We start from the raw sequence: 20,288 nt of genomic DNA on the forward strand, positions 1-20,288 counted from the left end.
GTAGGGATGACATTAGACTGGGTGTGAATGGTAGGGATGACTGGGTGTGAATGGTAGGGATGACATTAGACTGGGTGTGAATGGTAGGGATGACATTAGACTGGGTGTGAATGGTAGGGATGACATTAGACTGGGTGTGAATGGTAGGGATGACATTAGACTGGGTGTGAATGGTAGGGATGAGATTAGAGGGTGTGAATGGTAGGGATGACATTAGACTGGGTGTGAATGGTAGGGATGACATTAGACTGGATGTGAATGGTAGGGATGACATTAGACTGGGTGTGAATGGTAGGGATGACATTAGACTGGGTGTGAATGGTAGGGATGACATTAGACTGGGTGTGAATGGTAGGGATGACATTAGACTGGGTGTGAATGGTAGGGATGACATTAGACTGGGTGTGAATGGTAGGGATGACATTAGAGGGTGTGAATGGTAGGGATGAGATTAGACTGGGTGTGAATGGTAGGGATGATTAGACTGGGTGTGAATGGTAGGGATGACAGAGGGTGTGAATGGTAGGGATGAGATTAGAGGGTGTGAATGGTAGGGATGACATTAGACTGGGTGTGAATGGTAGGGATGACATTAGACTGGGTGTGAATGGTAGGGATGACATTAGACTGGGTGTGAATGGTAGGGATGACATTAGACTGGGTGTGAATGGTAGGGATGACATTAGACTGGGTGTGAATGGTAGGGATGACATTAGACTGGGTGTGAATGGTAGGGATGACATTAGACTGGGTGTGAATGGTAGGGATGACAGACTGGGTGTGAATGGTAGGGATGACATTAGAGGGTGTGAATGGTAGGGATGACATTAGAGGGTGTGAATGGTAGGGATGACATTAGACTGGGTGTGAATGGTAGGGATGACAGAGGGTGTGAATGGTAGGGATGACATTAGAGGGTGTGAATGGTAGGGATGACATTAGAGGGTGTGAATGGTAGGGATGACAGAGGGTGTGAATGGTAGGGATGACATTAGACTGGGTGTGAATGGTAGGGATGACATTAGACTGGGTGTGAATGGTAGGGATGACATTAGACTGGGTGTGAATGGTAGGGATGACATTAGAGGGTGTGAATGGTAGGGATGACATTAGAGGGTGTGAATGGTAGGGATGACATTAGACTGGGTGTGAATGGTAGGGATGACATTAGACTGGGTGTGAATGGTAGGGATGACATTAGACTGGGTGTGAATGGTAGGGATGACATTAGAGGGTGTGAATGGTAGGGATGACAGAGGGTGTGAATGGTAGGGATGACATTAGAGGGTGTGAATGGTAGGGATGAGATTAGAGGGTGTGAATGGTAGGGATGACATTAGACTGGATGTGAATGGTAGGGATGACATTAGACTGGGTGTGAATGGTAGGGATGACATTAGACTGGGTGTGAATGGTAGGGATGACATTAGACTGGGTGTGAATGGTAGGGATGACATTAGACTGGAAGAGGAAGTAGCAGTCAGTCAGTAAAACAACAGAGGAAGTAGCAGTCAGTCAGTAAAACAACAGAGGAAGTAGCAGTCAGTCACTAAAACAACAGAGGAAGTAGCAGTCAGTCAGTAAAACAACAGAGGAAGTAGCAGTCAGTCAGTAAAACAACAGAGGAAGTAGCAGTCAGTCAGTAAAACAACAGAGGAAGTAGCAGTCAGTCAGTAAAACAACAGAGGAAGTAGCAGTCAGTCAGTAAAACAACAGAGGAAGTAGTAGTCAGTCAGTAAAACAACAGAGGAAGTAGCCGTCAGTAAAACAACAGAGGAAGTAGCAGTCAGTCAGTAAAACCCGCCCTTAAAACCGTCTCCTGCAATGTGCTCTGAGGAGACGGCAGGGACAGAGGAAGTGAGGATTGGAGGAAAAGACAAATAGGGAAAGAGTATCAGAGAAAATGTTTTTCAAGAAATTTACTTTGAAGTCTTTAAAGTAACCTGCCTGACACTATAGAATATATACTGCACCAGTCAGTCTACTGAGAATAGAATACATACTGGACTAGTCAGTCTACTGAGAATAGAATACATACTGGACTAGTCAGTCTACTGAGAATAAAATACTGGACTAGTCAGTCTACTGAGAATAGAATACATACTGGACTAGTCAGTCTACTGAGAATAGAATACATACTGGACTAGTCAGTCTACTGAGAATAAAATACTGGACTAGTCAGTCTACTGAGAATAGAATACATACTGGACTAGTCAGTCTACTGAGAATAGAATACATACTGGACTAGTCAGTCTACTGAGAATAGAATACATACTGGACTAGTCAGTCTACTGAGAATAGAATACATACTGGACTAGTCAGTCTACTGAGAATAAAATACTGGACTAGTCAGTCTACTGAGAATAAAATACATACTGGACTAGTCAGTCTACTGAGAATAAAATACATACTGGACTAGTCAGTCTACTGGGAATAAAATACATACTGGACTAGTCAGTCTACTGGGAATAAAATACATACTGGACTAGTCAGTCTACTGAGAATAAAATACATACTGGACTAGTCAGTCTACTGGGAATAAAATACTGGACTAGTCAGTCTACTGAGAATAAAATACTGGACTAGTCAGTCTACTGGGAATAAAATACATACTGGACTAGTCAGTCTACTGAGAATAAATACATACTGGACTAGTCAGTCTACTGAGAATAAAATATATACTGGACTAGTCAGTCTACTGAGAATAAAATACATACTGGACTAGTCAGTCTACTGAGAATAAAATACATACTGGACTAGTCAGTCTACTGAGAATAAAATACATACTGGACTAGTCAGTCTACTGAGAATTAAATACATACTGGACTAGTCAGTCTACTGAGAATAAAATACATACTGGACTAGTCAGTCTACTGGGAATAGAATACATACTGGACTAGTCAGTCTACTGAGAATTAAATACTGGACTAGTCAGTCTACTGAGAATAAAATATATACTGGACTAGTCAGTCTACTGAGAATTAAATAAAATACATACTGGACTAGTCAGTCTACTGAGAATTAAATAAAATACATACTGGACTAGTCAGTCTACTGAGAATAGAATATATACTGGACTAGTCAGTCTACTGGGAATAAAATATATACTGGACTAGTCAGTCTACTGAGAATAAAATACATACTGGACTAGTCAGTCTACTGAGAATAAAATATATACTGGACCAGTCAGTCTACTGAGAATTAAATATAAACTGGACTAGTCAGTCTACTGAGAATTAAATATATACTGGACCAGTCAGTCTACTGAGAATAAAATATATACTGGACTAGTCAGTCTACTGAGAATTAAATACATACTGGACCAGTCAGTCTACTGAGAAGGGTTAGGGTTAGGGTCAGACATCTAGCTAGGTTTCTACCCAAACAACAACCTACAGTCAGACATCTAGCTAGGTTTCTACCCAAACAACAACCTAGTCAGACATCTAGCTAGGTTTCTACCCAAACAACAACCTACAGTCAGACATCTAGCTAGGTTTCTACCCAAACAACAACCTACAGTCAGACATCTAGCTAGGTTTCTACCCAAACAACAACCTAGTCAGACATCTAGCTAGGTTTCTACCCAAACAACAACCTACAGTCTGAGACATCTAGCTAGGTTTCTACCCAAACAACAACCTACAGTCAGACATCTAGCTAGGTTTCTACCCAAACAACAACCTACAGTCAGACATCTAGCTAGGTTTCTACCCAAACAACAACCTACAGTCAGACATCTAGCTAGGTTTCTACCCAAACAACAACCTACAGTCAGACATCTAGCTAGGTTTCTACCCAAACAAGCAGTTAGAGACAGAGACCCAGAAGGGGGCTGTAGGGGCAGTTAGAGACCCAGCAGGGGGCTGTAGGGGCAGTTAGAGACCCAGCAGGGGGCTGTAGGGGCAGTTAGAGACCCAGCAGGGGGCTGTAGGGGCAGTTAGAGACCCAGCAGGGGGCTGTAGGGGCAGTTAGAGACCCAGCAGGGGGCTGTAGGGGCAGTTAGAGACCCAGCAGGGGGCTGTAGGGGCAGTTAGAGACCCAGCAGGGGGCTGTAGGGGCAGTTAGAGAGGGGCTGTAGGGGCAGTTAGAGACCCAGCCAGTTAGAGACCCAGCAGGGGGCTGTAGGGGCAGTTAGAGACCCAGCAGGGGGCTGTAGAGGCAGTTAGAGACCCAGCAGGGGGCTGTAGGGGCAGTTAGAGACCCAGCAGGGGGCTGTAGGAGCAGCACTAGACACCTGAATCTACAGAGATAGTTTTACCTCTTTGCCTGAACATTCACAATGACAAGCTACTATCTGCATACTGTCTCCTGGGTAAAATAATGCATGGGAGGCGGAGATTTCAATATTAGACTTTCAGAATCCTAAACCACCAATCACTGTTAATCCAAACCAATGTGCCTGCGATACGCTGCTTAAGAATCCCTGCTTGGGAAAGAATGATTGGCTGGCTAGATGGAACAGAGAGTGGTTTGAATTCTAATTGGACTGTAAAGTAGTTCTGAATTCTAAACATTAAAATAGAATACATTATGGTAATTAACAATTATTTTTTGATGTCACAATTCAGTGTTGGCACTGTAGGTGATTTGTGGTATAATGGTTTGAAACAACTAATGGAATTGTAAGTAGTTCTGAATTCATTAAAATAGCAAAGTAGAAGGAATTTAAGTTTCAGCACTGTAGGTGATTCTACTTTAAAAATGGGATAAAACCACAGGTTTAAAATAGGGAGTACTTAGCATCTAACACGTTGCTGTACACCTGTGGATGTGCTAGGATCCATGTGCCTCCCTAATGGCACCCTATTCCCTATATAGTGCACTACTTTATAGCACCCTATTCCCTATATAGTGCACTACTTTATAGCACCCTATTCCCTATATAGTGCACTACTTTATAGCACCCTATTCCCTATATAGTGCACTACTTTATAGCACCCTATTCCCTATATAGTGCACTACTTTATAGCACCCTATTCTATTCCCTATATATATAATATATAATATATGCCATTTAGCAGACGCTTTTATCCAAAGCGACTTACAGTCATGTGTGCATACATTCTACGTATGGGTGGTCCCGGGATCGAACCCACTACCCTGGCGTTACAAGCGCCATGCTCTACCAACTGAGCTACAGAAGGACTACAGTGCACTACTTTATAGCACCCTATTCCCTATATAGTGCACTACTTTATAGCACCCTATTCCCTATATAGTACACTACTTTTGTCCAGGGCAAATGAGGCATGTGGTAGTGCACAGCCATTGTCAGTATGTGAGAATTCAGCGGGTGGGGGGGACAGCTAACTGAATGGGGTGAGAGGTAGAAAGGACAGGCTAACTGAATGGGGTGAGAGGTAGAAAGGACAGGCTAACTGAATGGGGTGAGAGGTAGAAAGGACAGGCTAACTGAATGGGTGAGGGGTAGAAAGGACAGGCTAACTGAATGAGGTGAGAGGTAGAAAGGACAGGCTGACTGAATGGGTGAGAGGTAGAAAGGACAGGCTAACTGAATGGGGTGAGAGGTAGAAAGGACAGGCTAACTGAATGGGTGAGAGGTAGAAAGGACAGGCTAACTGAATGGGTGGGGAGGTGGAAAGGACAGGCTGACTGAATGGGTGAGGGGTAGAAAGGACAGGCTAACTGAATGGGGTGAGAGGTAGAAAGGACAGGCTAACTGAATGGGTGAGAGGTAGAAAGGACAGGCTAACTGAATGGGTGGGGAGGTGGAAAGGACAGGCTGACTGAATGGGTGAGAGGTAGAAAGGACAGCTAACTGAATGGGTGAGAGGTAGAAAGGACAGGCTAACTGAATGGGGTGAGAGGTAGAAAGGACAGGCTAACTGAATGGGGTGAGAGAGGTAGAAAGGACAGGCTAACTGAATGGGTGAGAGGTAGAAAGGACAGGCTAACTGAATGGGTGGGGAGGTGGAAAGGACAGGCTGACTGAATGGGTGAGGGGTAGAAAGGACAGGCTAACTGAATGGGGTGAGAGGTAGAAAGGACAGGCTAACTGAATGGGTGAGAGGTAGAAAGGACAGGCTAACTGAATGGGTGGGGAGGTGGAAAGGACAGGCTGACTGAATGGGTGAGAGGTAGAAAGGACAGCTAACTGAATGGGTGAGAGGTAGAAAGGACAGGCTAACTGAATGGGGTGAGAGGTAGAAAGGACAGGCTAACTGAATGGGTGAGGGGTAGAAAGGACAGGCTAACTGAATGGGTGAGAGGTAGAAAGGACAGGCTGACTGAATGGGGTGAGAGGTAGAAAGGACAGGCTAACTGAATGGGTGAGAGGTAGAAAGGACAGGCTAACTGAATGGGGTGAGAGGTAGAAAGGACAGGCTAACTGAATGGGTGAGAGGTAGAAAGGACAGGCTAACTGAATGGGGTGAGGGGTGGAAAGGACAGGCTAACTGAATGGGTGAGAGGTAGAAAGGACAGGCTAACTGAATGGGTGAGAGGTAGAAAGGACAGGCTAACTGAATGGGGTGAGAGGTAGAAAGGACAGGCTAACTGAATGGGGTGAGAGGTAGAAAGGACAGGCTAACTGAATGGGGTGAGAGGTAGAAAGGACAGGCTAACTGAATGGGTGAGAGGTAGAAAGGACAGGCTAACTGAATGGGTGAGGGGTAGAAAGGACAGGCTAACTGAATGGGTGAGAGGTAGAAAGGACAGGCTAACTGAATGGGGTGAGAGGTAGAAAGGACAGGCTAACTGAATGGGGTGAGAGGTAGAAAGGACAGGCTAACTGAATGGGTGAGAGGTAGAAAGGACAGGCTAACTGAATGGGTGAGAGGTAGAAAGGACAGGCTAACTGAATGGGGTGAGAGGTAGAAAGGACAGGCTAACTGAATGGGTGAGAGGTAGAAAGGACAGGCTAACTGAATGGGTGAGAGGTAGAAAGGATAGGGTGGGGGTGGGGTATGAACAGGGTGGGGTATGAACAGAGTGGGGTATGAACAGGGTGAGGTATGAACAGGGTAGGGTATGAACAGGGTGGGGTATGAACAGGGTGGGGTATGAACAGGATGGGGTATGAACAGGGTGGGGTATGAACAGGGTGGGGGGTATGAACAGGGTGGGGTATGAACAGGGTGGGGTATGAACAGGGTGGGGTATGAACAGGGTGGGGGGTGGGGTATGAACAGGGTGGGGTATGAACAGGGTGGGGTATGAACAGGGTGAACAGGGTGGGGAATGAACAGAGTGGGGTATGAACAGGGTGGGGTATGAACAGGGTGGGGGGGGTGGGGTATGAACAGGGTGGGGTATGAACAGGGTGGGGTATGAACAGGGTGGGGTATGAACAGGGTGGGGGGTGGGGTATGAACAGGGTGGGGGTGGGGTATGAACAGGGTGGGAGGTGGGGTATGAACAGGGTGGGGTATGAACAGGGTGGGGTATGAACAGGGTGGGGTATGAACAGGGTGGGGGTGGGGTATGAACAGGGTGGGGAATGAACAGGGTGGGGGGGGTGGGGTATGAACAGGGTGGGGGTGGGGTATGAACAGGGTGGGGTATGAACAGGGTGGGGTGAACAGGGTGGGGTATGAACAGGGTGGGGTATGAACAGGGTGGGGGTGGGGTATGAACAGGGTGGGGTATGAACAGGGTGGGGTATGAACAGGGTGGGGTATAAACAGGGTGGGGTATGAACAGGGTGGGGTATGAACAGGGTGGGGTATGAACAGGGTGGGGTATGAACAGGGTGGGGGGTGGGGTATGAACAGGGTGGGGTATGAACAGGGTGGGGTATAAACAGGGTGGGGTAACAGGGTGGGGTATGAACAGGGTGGGGTGGGGTATGAACAGGGTGGGGATATGAACAGGGTGGGGGGGTGGGGTATGAACAGGGTGGGGTATGAACAGGGTGGGGTGAACAGGGTGGGGTATGAACAGGGTGGGGTATGAACAGGGTGGGGTATGAACAGGGTGGGGTATGAACAGGGTGGGGTATGAACAGGGTGGGGGTGGGGTATGAACAGGGTGGGGAATGAACAGGGTGGGGTATAAACAGGGTGGGGTATGAACAGGGTGGGGTATGAACAGGGTGGGGTATGAACAGGGTGGGGTGGGGTATATGAACAGGGTGGGGTATGAACAGGGTGGGGTATGAACAGGGTGGGGGTGGGGTATGAACAGGGTGGGGTGAACAGGGTGGGGTATGAACAGGGTGGGGTATAAACAGGGTGGGGTATTAATAGGGTGGGGTATGAACACTGGGTGGGTATGAACATGTTGGGGTATGAACAGGGTGGGGGGTGGGGTATGAACAGGGTGGGGTATGAACAGGGTGGGGTATAAACAGGGTGGGGTATTAACAGGGTGGGGTATGAACAGGGTGGGGGTGGGGTATGAACAGGGTGGGGTATGAACAGGGTGGGGTATGAACAGGGTGGGGTATTAACAGGGTGGGGTATTAACAGGGTGGGGTATGAACAGGGTGGGGTATGAACAGGGTGGGGTATGAACAGGGTGGGGTATGAACAGGGTGGGGTATGAACAGGGTGGGGTATGAACAGGGTGGGGGTGGGGTATTAACTGGGTGGGGTATGAACAGGGTGGGGTATGAACAGGGTGGGGTATTAACTGGGTGGGGTATGAACATGTTGGCTAGTGGTGAAGCATAATGTGAACTGGTAATGAAGATTGATCCAAAGCCCATCCAAAGGTAATACACAGTGGGACAGAAAGGGACCCATAAATCTCTGGAGTCCACCTCCTCCCTCCCCCCAACCTCCCTCTTCCTCCTCACAGAACAACAATAAGCAAATCATCAATTGAATTTAAATTCACGTCCTGAATAGACTGCTCAATTAGGAACCAAACGTAGCCTAGTGGTTGGAGCATTGGGCCAGTTACCGGAAAGTTGCTGGATCGAATCCCCGAGCTGACTAGGTAAAGAAATCTGACGTTCTGCCCCTGAGCAAGGCAGTTAACCCACTGTTCCCCAGGCCCTGAGCAAGGCAGTTAACCCACTGTTCCGTGGGCCCTGAAAAAGGCAGTTAACCCACTGTTCCCCGGGCCCTGAGCAAGGCAGTTAACCCACTGTCCCCCAGGCCCTGAGCAAGGCAGTTAACCCACTGTTCCGCAGGCCCTGAACAAGGCAGTTAACCCACTGTTCCATGGGGCCTGAACAAGGCAGTTAACCCACTGTTTCCCAGGCCCTGAACAATGCAGTTAACCCACTGTTCCCTGGGCCCTGAGCAAGGCAGTTAACCCACTGTTCCCCAGTCCCTGAGCAAGGCAGTTAACCCCCTGTTCCCCAGGCCCTGAGCAAGGCAGTTAACCCACTGTTCCCTGGGCCCTGAGCAAGGCAGTTAACCCACTGTTCCCTGGGCCCTGAGCAAGGCAGTTAACCCACTGTTCCCCAGGCGCTGAGAAAGGCAGTTAACCCACTGTTCCCTGGGCCCTGAGCAAGGCAGTTAACCCCCTGTTCCCCAGGCCATGAGCAAAGCAGTTAACCCACTGTTCCCGGGCCCTGAGCAAGGCAGTTAACCCACTGTTCCCCGGGCCCTGAACAAGGCAGTTAACCCACTGTTCTCCAGGTGCTGAAGACGTGGATGTTGACTAAGGCAGCCCCCCCACACCTCTCTGATTCAGAGGGTTAAATGAGGAAGACACACTTCAGTTGAATGCATTCAGTTATACAACTGACTAGGTATCCCCCTTTCCCAAACAGAAGAAAAATAACTTGAAACAGGGAGGGACTAACTGACCTTGTCCAATAAGAAACACTCATTTTAGTTTTGCTAGTGGCTCCTAATGAATACAACCCCCCTTAGCAGAAGCAACAGGAAGCACAATTTACACCCCAACAGGAAAGGATGTAGTCGCCTCACCTTTGAACTTGTGGAAGACGGCCCAGAGCTCAGCGATGTCCGTAGCGAAGGTGATATCTGTGTCCAGGACGATGACTTTCTGCAGGTCTGGGGGTAAGGTCTTGGTGAGCACCAGCTTCATCAGACCGTAGATACCGGAGTAATGCTTGTTGGGGATCCACGACACCTCAGCCTGACAGAAGAGAAGGAGGTAGAGGGTTAACAGACACGAACGTGGACAGTCTTGATGAGGAAGCATGACACCTCAGTCCAGATTAACAGACCGAAACAGGATGTGTGTGTTTTTTTTGGGGGGGGGAGTCGGCTGTAGATGTGTGTGTTTGAGGAGGGCAGATGGAGTAGTTGTTGTTTCGGAGGGGGGTTCGGCTGTAGATGTGTGTGTTTTGGGGGGGGGTCGGCTGTAGATGTGTGTGTTTTCGGGGGGGGGGGGGGTCGGCTGTCGATGTGTGTGTTTTGGGGGTGGGGGGTCCCGGCAGTAGATGTGTGTGTTTTGGGGGGTCCCGGCTGTAGATGTGTGTGTTTTGAGGGGGGTCCCGGCTGCAGATGTGTCTCACCTTGAGTTCGTCTGCATCGTAGAAGTCCACCCTGACTGCAGGGACCATCCAGGTACGGAACAGAGAGGCTAGGATCTGCTGGGCTGTAGAGTCCGTTATGATGTGGAAGTGGAGAGGGTTTCGCCTGCAAGAGACACACACACACGCACGCACGCACACACACACACACACACACACACGCGCACGCACACACGCACACGCGCACACACACACACACACACACACACACACACACACACACACACACACACACACACACACACACACACACACACACACACACACACACACACACACACACACACACACACACACACACACACACACACACACACACACACACGACAGAGGGATAAGGTGAGACTCAGAGCATAAGCGCAATACTTTAAAGTAGATTTAGAAAACAACATGGACCCTCTGGATATAAACACACAGAACAACATGGACCATCTGGATATAAACACACAGAACAACATGGACCATCTGGATATAAACACACAGAACAACATGGAACCTCTGGATATAAACACACAGAACAACATGGAACCTCTGGATATAAACACACAGAACAACATGGAACCTCTGGATATAAACACACAGAACAACATGGAACCTCTGGATATAAACACACAGAACAACATGGAACCTCTGGATATAAACACACAGAACAACATGGAACCTCTGGATATAAACACACAGAACAACATGGAACCTCTGGATATAAACACACAGAACACACAGAACAACATGGAACCTCTGGATATAAACACACAGAACAACATGGAACCTCTGGATATAAACACACAGAACAACATGGAACCTCTGGATATAAACACACAGAACAACATGGAACCTCTGGATATAAACACACAGAACGACATGGAACCTCTGGATATAAACACACAGAACAACATGGAACCTCTGGATATAAACACAGAACAACATGGAACCTCTGGATATAAACACACAGAACACACAGAACAACATGGAACCTCTGGATATAAACACACAGAACAACATGGAACCTCTGGATATAAACACACAGAACACACAGAACAACATGGAACCTCTGGATATAAACACACAGAACAACATGGAACCTCTGGATATAAACACACAGAACAACATGGAACCTCTGGATATAAACACACAGAACAACATGGAACCTCTGGATATAAACACACAGAACAACATGGAACCTCTGGATATAAACACACAGAACACACAGAACAACATGGAACCTCTGGATATAAACACACCAGAACAACATGGAACCTCTGGATATAAACACACAGAACACACAGAACAACATGGAACCTCTGGATATAAACACACAGAACAACATGGAACCTCTGGATATAAACACACAGAACAACATGGAACCTCTGGATATAAACACACAGAACAACATGGAACCTCTGGATATAAACACACAGAACAACATGGAACCTCTGGATATAAACACACAGAACAACATGGAACCTCTGGATATAAACACACAGAACACACAGAACAACATGGAACCTCTGGATATAAACACACAGAACAACATGGAACCTCTGGATATAAACACACAGAACACACAGAACAACATGGAACCTCTGGATATAAACACACAGAACAACATGGAACCTCTGGATATAAACACACAGAACAACATGGAACCTCTGGATATAAACACACAGAACAACATGGAACCTCTGGATATAAACACACAGAACAACATGGAACCTCTGGATATAAACGTGATCCTGGACAACACCCTGTCGTTCTCAACCAACATCAAGGCGGTGGCCCGTTCCTGTAGGTTCATGCTCTACAACATCCGCAGAGTACGACCCTGCCTCACACAGGAAGCGGCGCAGGTCCTAATCCAGGCACTTGTCATCTCCCTTCTGGATTACTGCAACTCGCTGTTGGCTGGGCTCCCTGCCTGTGCCATTAAACCCCTTCAACTCATCCAGAACGCCGCAGCCCGTCTGGTGTTCAACCTTCCCAAGTTCTCTCACGTCACCCCGCTCCTCCGTTCTCTCCACTGGCTTCCAGTTGAAGCTCGCATCCGCTACAAGACCATGGTGCTTGCCTACGGAGCTGTGAGGGGAACGGCACCTCAGTACCTCCAGGCTCTGATCAGGCCCTACACCCAAACAAGGGCACTGCGTTCATCCACCTCTGGCCTGCTCGCCTCCCTACCACTGAGGAAGTACAGCTCCCGCTCAGCCCAGTCAAAACTGTTCCCTGCCCTGGCCCCCAATGGTGGAACAAACTCCCTCACGACGCCAGGACAGCGGAGTCAATCACCACCTTCCGGAGACACCTGAAACCCCACCTCTTTAAGGAATACCTAGGATAGGATAAGTAATCCCTCTCACCCCCCCTTAAATTTTAGATGCACTATTGTAAAGTGACTGTTCCACTGGATGTCATAAGGTGAATGCACCAATTTGTAAGTCGCTCTGGATAAGAGCGTCTGCTAAATGACTTAAATGTAATGTAATGATAAACACACAGAACAACATGGAACCTCTGGATATAAACACACAGAACAACATGGAACCTCTGGATATAAACACACAGAACAACATGGAACCTCTGGATATAAACACACAGAACAACATGGAACCTCTGGATATAAACACACAGAACAACATGGAACCTCTGGATATAAACACACAGAACAACATGGAACCTCTGGATATAAACACACAGAACAACATATCTGTTCAGATAACACGTCTATAACACGTCTATAACACGTCTATAACATGATATATCTGTTCAGATAACACGTCTATAACACGTCTATAACACGTCTATAACACGTCTATAACACGTCTATAACACGTCTATAACACGTCTATAACACGATATATCTGTTCAGATAACACGTCTATAACACGTCTATAACACGATATATCTGTTCAGATAACACGTCTATAACACATCTATAACACGTCTATAACATGATATATCTGCTCAGATAACACGTCTATAACACGTCTATAACATGATATATCTGTTCAGATAACACGTCTATAACACGTCTATAACATGATATATCTGTTCAGATAACACGTCTATAACACGTCTATAACATGATATATCTGCTCAGATAACACGTCTATAACATGTCTATAACACGTCTATAACATGATATATCTGTTCAGATAACACGTCTATAACACGTCTATAACACGTCTATAACACGTCTATAACACGTCTATAACACGTCTATAACATGATATATCTGTTCAGATAACACGTCTATAACACGTCTATAACATGATATATCTGCTCAGATAACACGTCTATAACACGTCTATAACATGATATATCTGTTCAGATAACACGTCTATAACACGTCTATAACATGATATATCTGCTCAGATAACACGTCTATAACACGTCTATAACACGTCTATAACATGATATATCTGTTCAGATAACACGTCTATAACACGTCTATAACACGTCTATAACACGTCTATAACATGATATATCTGTTCAGATAACACGTCTATAACATGTCTATAACATGATATATCTGCTCAGATAACACGTCTATAACACGTCTATAACATGATATATCTGTTCAGATAACACGTCTATAACACGTCTATAACATGATATATCTGTTCAGATAACACGTCTATAACACGTCTATAACATGATATATCTGCTCAGATAACACGTCTATAATACGTCTATAACACGTCTATAACATGATATATCTGTTCAGATAACACGTCTATAACACGTCTATAACACGTCTATAACACGTCTATAACACGTCTATAACACGTCTATAACACGTCTATAACACGTCTATAACACGTCTATAACACGTCTATAACATGATATATCTGTTCAGATAACACGTCTATAACACGTCTATAACATGATATATCTGCTCAGATAACACGTCTATAACACGTCTATAACACGTCTATAACATGATATATCTGTTCAGATAACACGTCTATAACACGTCTATAACATGATATATCTGCTCAGATAACACGTCTATAACACGTCTATAACATGATATATCTGTTCAGATAACACGTCTATAACACGTCTATAACATGATATATCTGCTCAGATAACACGTCTATAACACGTCTATAACACGTCTATAACATGATATATCTGTTCAGATAACACGTCTATAACACGTCTATAACACGTCTATAACATGATATATCTGCTCAGATAACACGTCTATAACACGTCTATAACATGATATATCTGTTCAGATAACACGTCTATAACACGTCTATAACATGATATATCTGTTCAGATAACACGTCTATAACACGTCTATAACATGATATATCTGCTCAGATAACACGTCTATAATACGTCTATAACACGTCTATAACATGATATATCTGTTCAGATAACACGTCTATAACACGTCTATAACACGTCTATAACACGTCTATAACACGTCTATAACACGTCTATAACACGTCTATAACACGTCTATAACATGATATATCTGTTCAGATAACACGTCTATAACACGTCTATAACATGATATATCTGCTCAGATAACACGTCTATAACACGTCTATAACACGTCTATAACATGATATATCTGTTCAGATAACACGTCTATAACACGTCTATAACATGATATATCTGCTCAGATAACACGTCTATAACACGTCTATAACACGATATATCTGTTCAGATAACACGTCTATAACATGATATATCTGTTCAGATAACACGTCTATAACATGATATATCTGTTCAGATAACACGTCTATAACACGATATATCTGTTCAGATAACACGTCTATAACACGTCTATAACATGATATATCTGTTCAGATAACACGTCTATAACATGATATATCTGTTCAGATAACACGTCTACAACACGATATATCTGTTCAGATAACACGTCTATAACACGTCTATAACATGATATATCTGTTCAGATAACACGTCTATAACATGATATATCTGTTCAGATAACACGTCTATAACATGATATATCTGCTCAGATAACACATCTATAACACGTCTATAACACATCTATAACACATCTATAACATGATATATCTGTTCAGATAACACGTCTATAACATGATATATCTGTTCAGATAACACGTCTATAACACGTCTATAACACGTCTATAACACGTCTATAACACGATATATCTGTTCAGATAACACGTCTATAACACGTCTATAACACGTCTATAACACGTCTATAACACGTCTATAACACGTCTATAACACGATATATCTGTTCAGATAACACGTCTATAACACGTCTATAACACGTCTATAACATGATATGTCTGTTCAGATAACACGTCTATAACACGTCTATAACACGTCTATAACACGTCTATAACACGTCTATAACACGTCTATAACACGTCTATAACACGTCTATAACACGTCTATAACACGTCTATAACATGATATATCTGTTCAGATAACACGTCTATAACACGTCTATAACACGTCTATAACATGATATATCTGTTCAGATAACACGTCTATAACATGATATATCTGTTCAGATAACACGTCTATAACATGATATATCTGTTCAGATAACACGTCTATAACATGATATATCTGTTCAGATAACACGTCTATAACATGATATATCTGCTCAGATAACACGTCTATAACACGTCTATAACACGTCTATAACACGTCTATAACATGATATATCTGTTCAGATAACACGTCTATAACACGCCTATAACACGTCTATAACATGATATATCTGTTCAGATAACACGTCTATAACACGTCTATAACACGTCTATAACACGTCTATAACACGATATATCTGTTCAGATAACACGTCTATAACACGTCTATAACACGTCTATAACATGACATGTCTGTTCAGATAACACGTCTATAACACGTCTATAACACGTCTATAACACGTCTATAACACGTCTATAACATGATATATCTGTTCAGATAACACGTCTATAACACGTCTATAACACGACTATAACAAGTCTATAACACGTCTATAACACGTCTATAACACGTCTATAACACGATATCTGTTCAGATAACACGTCTATAACACGATATCTGTTCAGATAACACGACTATAACACGTCTATAACACGTCTATAACACGTCTATAACACGTCTATAACACGTCTATAACACGTCTATAACACGTCTATAACACGTCTATAACACGTCTATAACACGTCTATAACACATCTATAACACGATATATCTGTTCTATAACACGTCTATAACACGTCTATAACACGTCTATAACAGATAACACGTCTATAACACGTCTATAACACGTCTATAACACGTCTATAACACGTCTATAACATGATATATCTGTTCAGATAACACGTCTATAACACGTCTATAACACGTCTATAACATGATATATCTGTTCAGATAAACGTCTATAACACGTCTATAACACGTCTATAACACGTCTATAACACGTCTATAACACGTCTATAACACGTCTATAACATGATATATCTGTTCAGATAACACGTCTATAACACGTCTATAACACGTCTATAACACGTCTATAACACGTCTATAACATGATATATCTGTTCAGATAACACGTCTATAACACGTCTATAACACGATATATCTGTTCAGATAACACGTCTATAACACGTCTATAACACGTCTATAACACGTCTATAACACGTCTATAACACGTCTATAACACGTCTATAACACGTCTATAACACATCTATAACATGATATATCTGTTCAGATAACACGTCTATAACACGTCTATAACACGTCTATAACATGATATATCTGTTCAGATAACACGTCTATAACATGATATATCTGTTCAGATAACACGTCTATAACACGTCTATAACATGATATATCTGTTCAGATAACACGTCTATAACACGCCTATAACACGTCTATAACACGTCTATATATCTGTTCAGATAACACGTCTATAACACGTCTATAACATGATATATCTGTTCAGATAACACGTCTATAATACGTCTATAACACGTCTATAACATGATATATCTGTTCAGATAACACGTCTATAACACGTCTATAACACGTCTATAACACGTCTATAACACGTCTATAACACGCCTATAACATGATATATCTGTAACAGATAACACGTCTATAACACGTCTATAACATGATATATCTGTTCAGATAACACGTCTATAACACGTCTATAACACGTCTATAACATGATATATCTGTTCAGATAACACGTCTATATCTGTTCAGATATACGTCTATAACACGTCTATAACATGATATATCTGTTCAGATAACACGTCTATAACACGTTCAGATAACACGTCTATAACATGATATATCTGCTCAGATAACACGTCTATAACACGTCTATAACACGTCTATAACACGCCTATAACACGCCTATAACATGATATATCTGTTCAGATAACACGTCTATAACACGCCTATAACACGTCTATAACATGATATATCTGTTCAGATAACACGTCTATAACACGTCTATAACACGTCTATAACACGTCTATAACATGATATATCTGTTCAGATAACACGTCTATAACATCTGTTCTATAACACGTCTATAACATGATATATCTGTTCAGATAACACGTCTATAACATGATATATCTGTTCAGATAACACGTCTATAACATGATATATCTGCTCAGATAACACGTCTATAACACGTCTATAACACGTCTATAACACGTCTATAACACGTCTATAACACGTCTATAACATGATATATCTGTTCAGATAACACGTCTATAACACGCCTATAACACGTCTATAACATGATATATCTGTTCAGATAACACGTTCTATAACACGCCTATAACACGTCTATAACACGCCTATAACACGTCTATAACACGATATATCTGTTCAGATAACTATAACACGTCTATAACACGTCTATAACACGTCTATAACATGACATATCTGTTCAGATAACACGCCTATAACACGTCTATAACACGCCTATAACACGTCTATAACACGTCTATAACACGTCTATAACATGATATATCTGTTCAGATAACACGTCTATAACACGTCTATAACACTGTTCTATAACACGTCTATAACACGTCTATAACACGTCTATAACACGATATATCTGTTCAGATAACACGCCTATAACACGCCTATAACACGTCTATAACACGTCTATAACACGTCTATAACACGTCTATAACACGTCTATAACACGTCTATAACACGTCTATAACACGTCTATAACACGTCTATAACACGTCTATAACACATCTATAACACATCTATAACACATCTATAACACGATATATCTGTTCAGATAACACGTCTATAACACGTCTATAACACGTCTATAACACGTCTATAACACGTCTATAACACGTCTATAACACGTCTATAACACGTCTATAACACGTCTATAACACGATATATCTGATAACACGTCTATAACATGATATATCTGTTCAGATAACACGTCTATAACATCTGTTCAGATAACACGTCTATAACACGTCTATAACATGATATATCTGTTCAGATAACACGTCTATAACACGTCTATAACATGATATATCTGCTCAGATAACATAACACATCTATAACACTATAACATGATATATCTGTTCAGATAACGTCTATAACACGTCTATAACACGTCTATAACACGTCTATAACACGTCTATAACATGATATATCTGTTCAGATAACACGTCTATAACACGTCTATAACACGATATATCTGTTCAGATAACACGTCTATAACACGTCTATAACACGTCTATAACACGTCTATAACACGTCTATAACACGTCTATAACACGTCTATAACACGTCTATAACACGTCTATAACACATCTATAACATGATATATCTGTTCAGATAACACGTCTATAACACGTCTATAACACGTCTATAACATGATATATCTGCTCAGATAACACGTCTATAACATGATATATCTGTTCAGATAACACGTCTATAACATGATATATCTGTTCAGATAACACGTCTATAACACGTCTATAACATGATATATCTGTTCAGATAACACGTCTATAACACGTCTATAACATGATATATCTGCTCAGATAACACGTCTATAACACATCTATAACACGTCTATAACATGATATATCTGTTCAGATAACACGTCTATAACACGTCTATAACACGTCTATAACACGTCTATAACATGATATATCTGTTCAGATAACACGTCTATAACACGTCTATAACACGATATATCTGTTCAGATAACACGTCTATAACACGTCTATAACACGTCTATAACACGTCTATAACACGTCTATAACACGTCTATAACACGTCTATAACACGTCTATAACACGTCTATAACACATCTATAACATGATATATCTGTTCAGATAACACGTCTATAACACGTCTATAACACGTCTATAACATGATATATCTGCTCAGATAACACGTCTATAACATGATATATCTGTTCAGATAACACGTCTATAACATGATATATCTGTTCAGATAACACGTCTATAACACGTCTATAACATGATATATCTGTTCAGATAACACGTCTATAACACGTCTATAACATGATATATCTGCTCAGATAACACGTCTATAACACATCTATAACACGTCTATAACATGATATATCTGTTCAGATAACACATCTATAACACATCTATAACATGATATATCTGCTCAGATAACACGTCTATAACACGTCTATAACATGATATATCTGCTCAGATAACACGTCTATAACACGTCTATAACATGATATATCTGTTCAGATAACACGTCTATAACATGATATATCTGCTCAGATAACACGTCTATAACACGTCTATAACACGTCTATAACATGATATATCTGTTCAGATAACACGTCTAT

General features: G+C 42.6%; 1 protein-coding gene across 1 annotated transcript in view; it reads right to left on the reverse strand.

Moving 5' to 3' along the window:
* Positions 1–20,288, reverse strand: part of LOC124026205 (LARGE xylosyl- and glucuronyltransferase 1-like) — a gene marked incomplete at its 3' end in the record, with an annotated part of 64,523 nt that overhangs the window by 15,296 nt on the left and 28,939 nt on the right. The window contains exons 4-5 of the mRNA XM_046339312.1: positions 10,403–10,526; positions 9,849–10,020 (exon numbers count right to left, since the gene is read on the reverse strand). Of these exons, the coding sequence (XP_046195268.1) occupies positions 9,849–10,020; positions 10,403–10,526 (296 nt within the window). The remainder of the gene's footprint in view (positions 1–9,848; positions 10,021–10,402; positions 10,527–20,288) is intronic.

The sequence above is a fragment of the Oncorhynchus gorbuscha genome, unplaced genomic scaffold (assembly GCF_021184085.1).
Source record: "Oncorhynchus gorbuscha isolate QuinsamMale2020 ecotype Even-year unplaced genomic scaffold, OgorEven_v1.0 Un_scaffold_2640, whole genome shotgun sequence".
In the NCBI taxonomy this organism is placed as follows: Eukaryota; Metazoa; Chordata; class Actinopteri; order Salmoniformes; family Salmonidae; genus Oncorhynchus; species Oncorhynchus gorbuscha.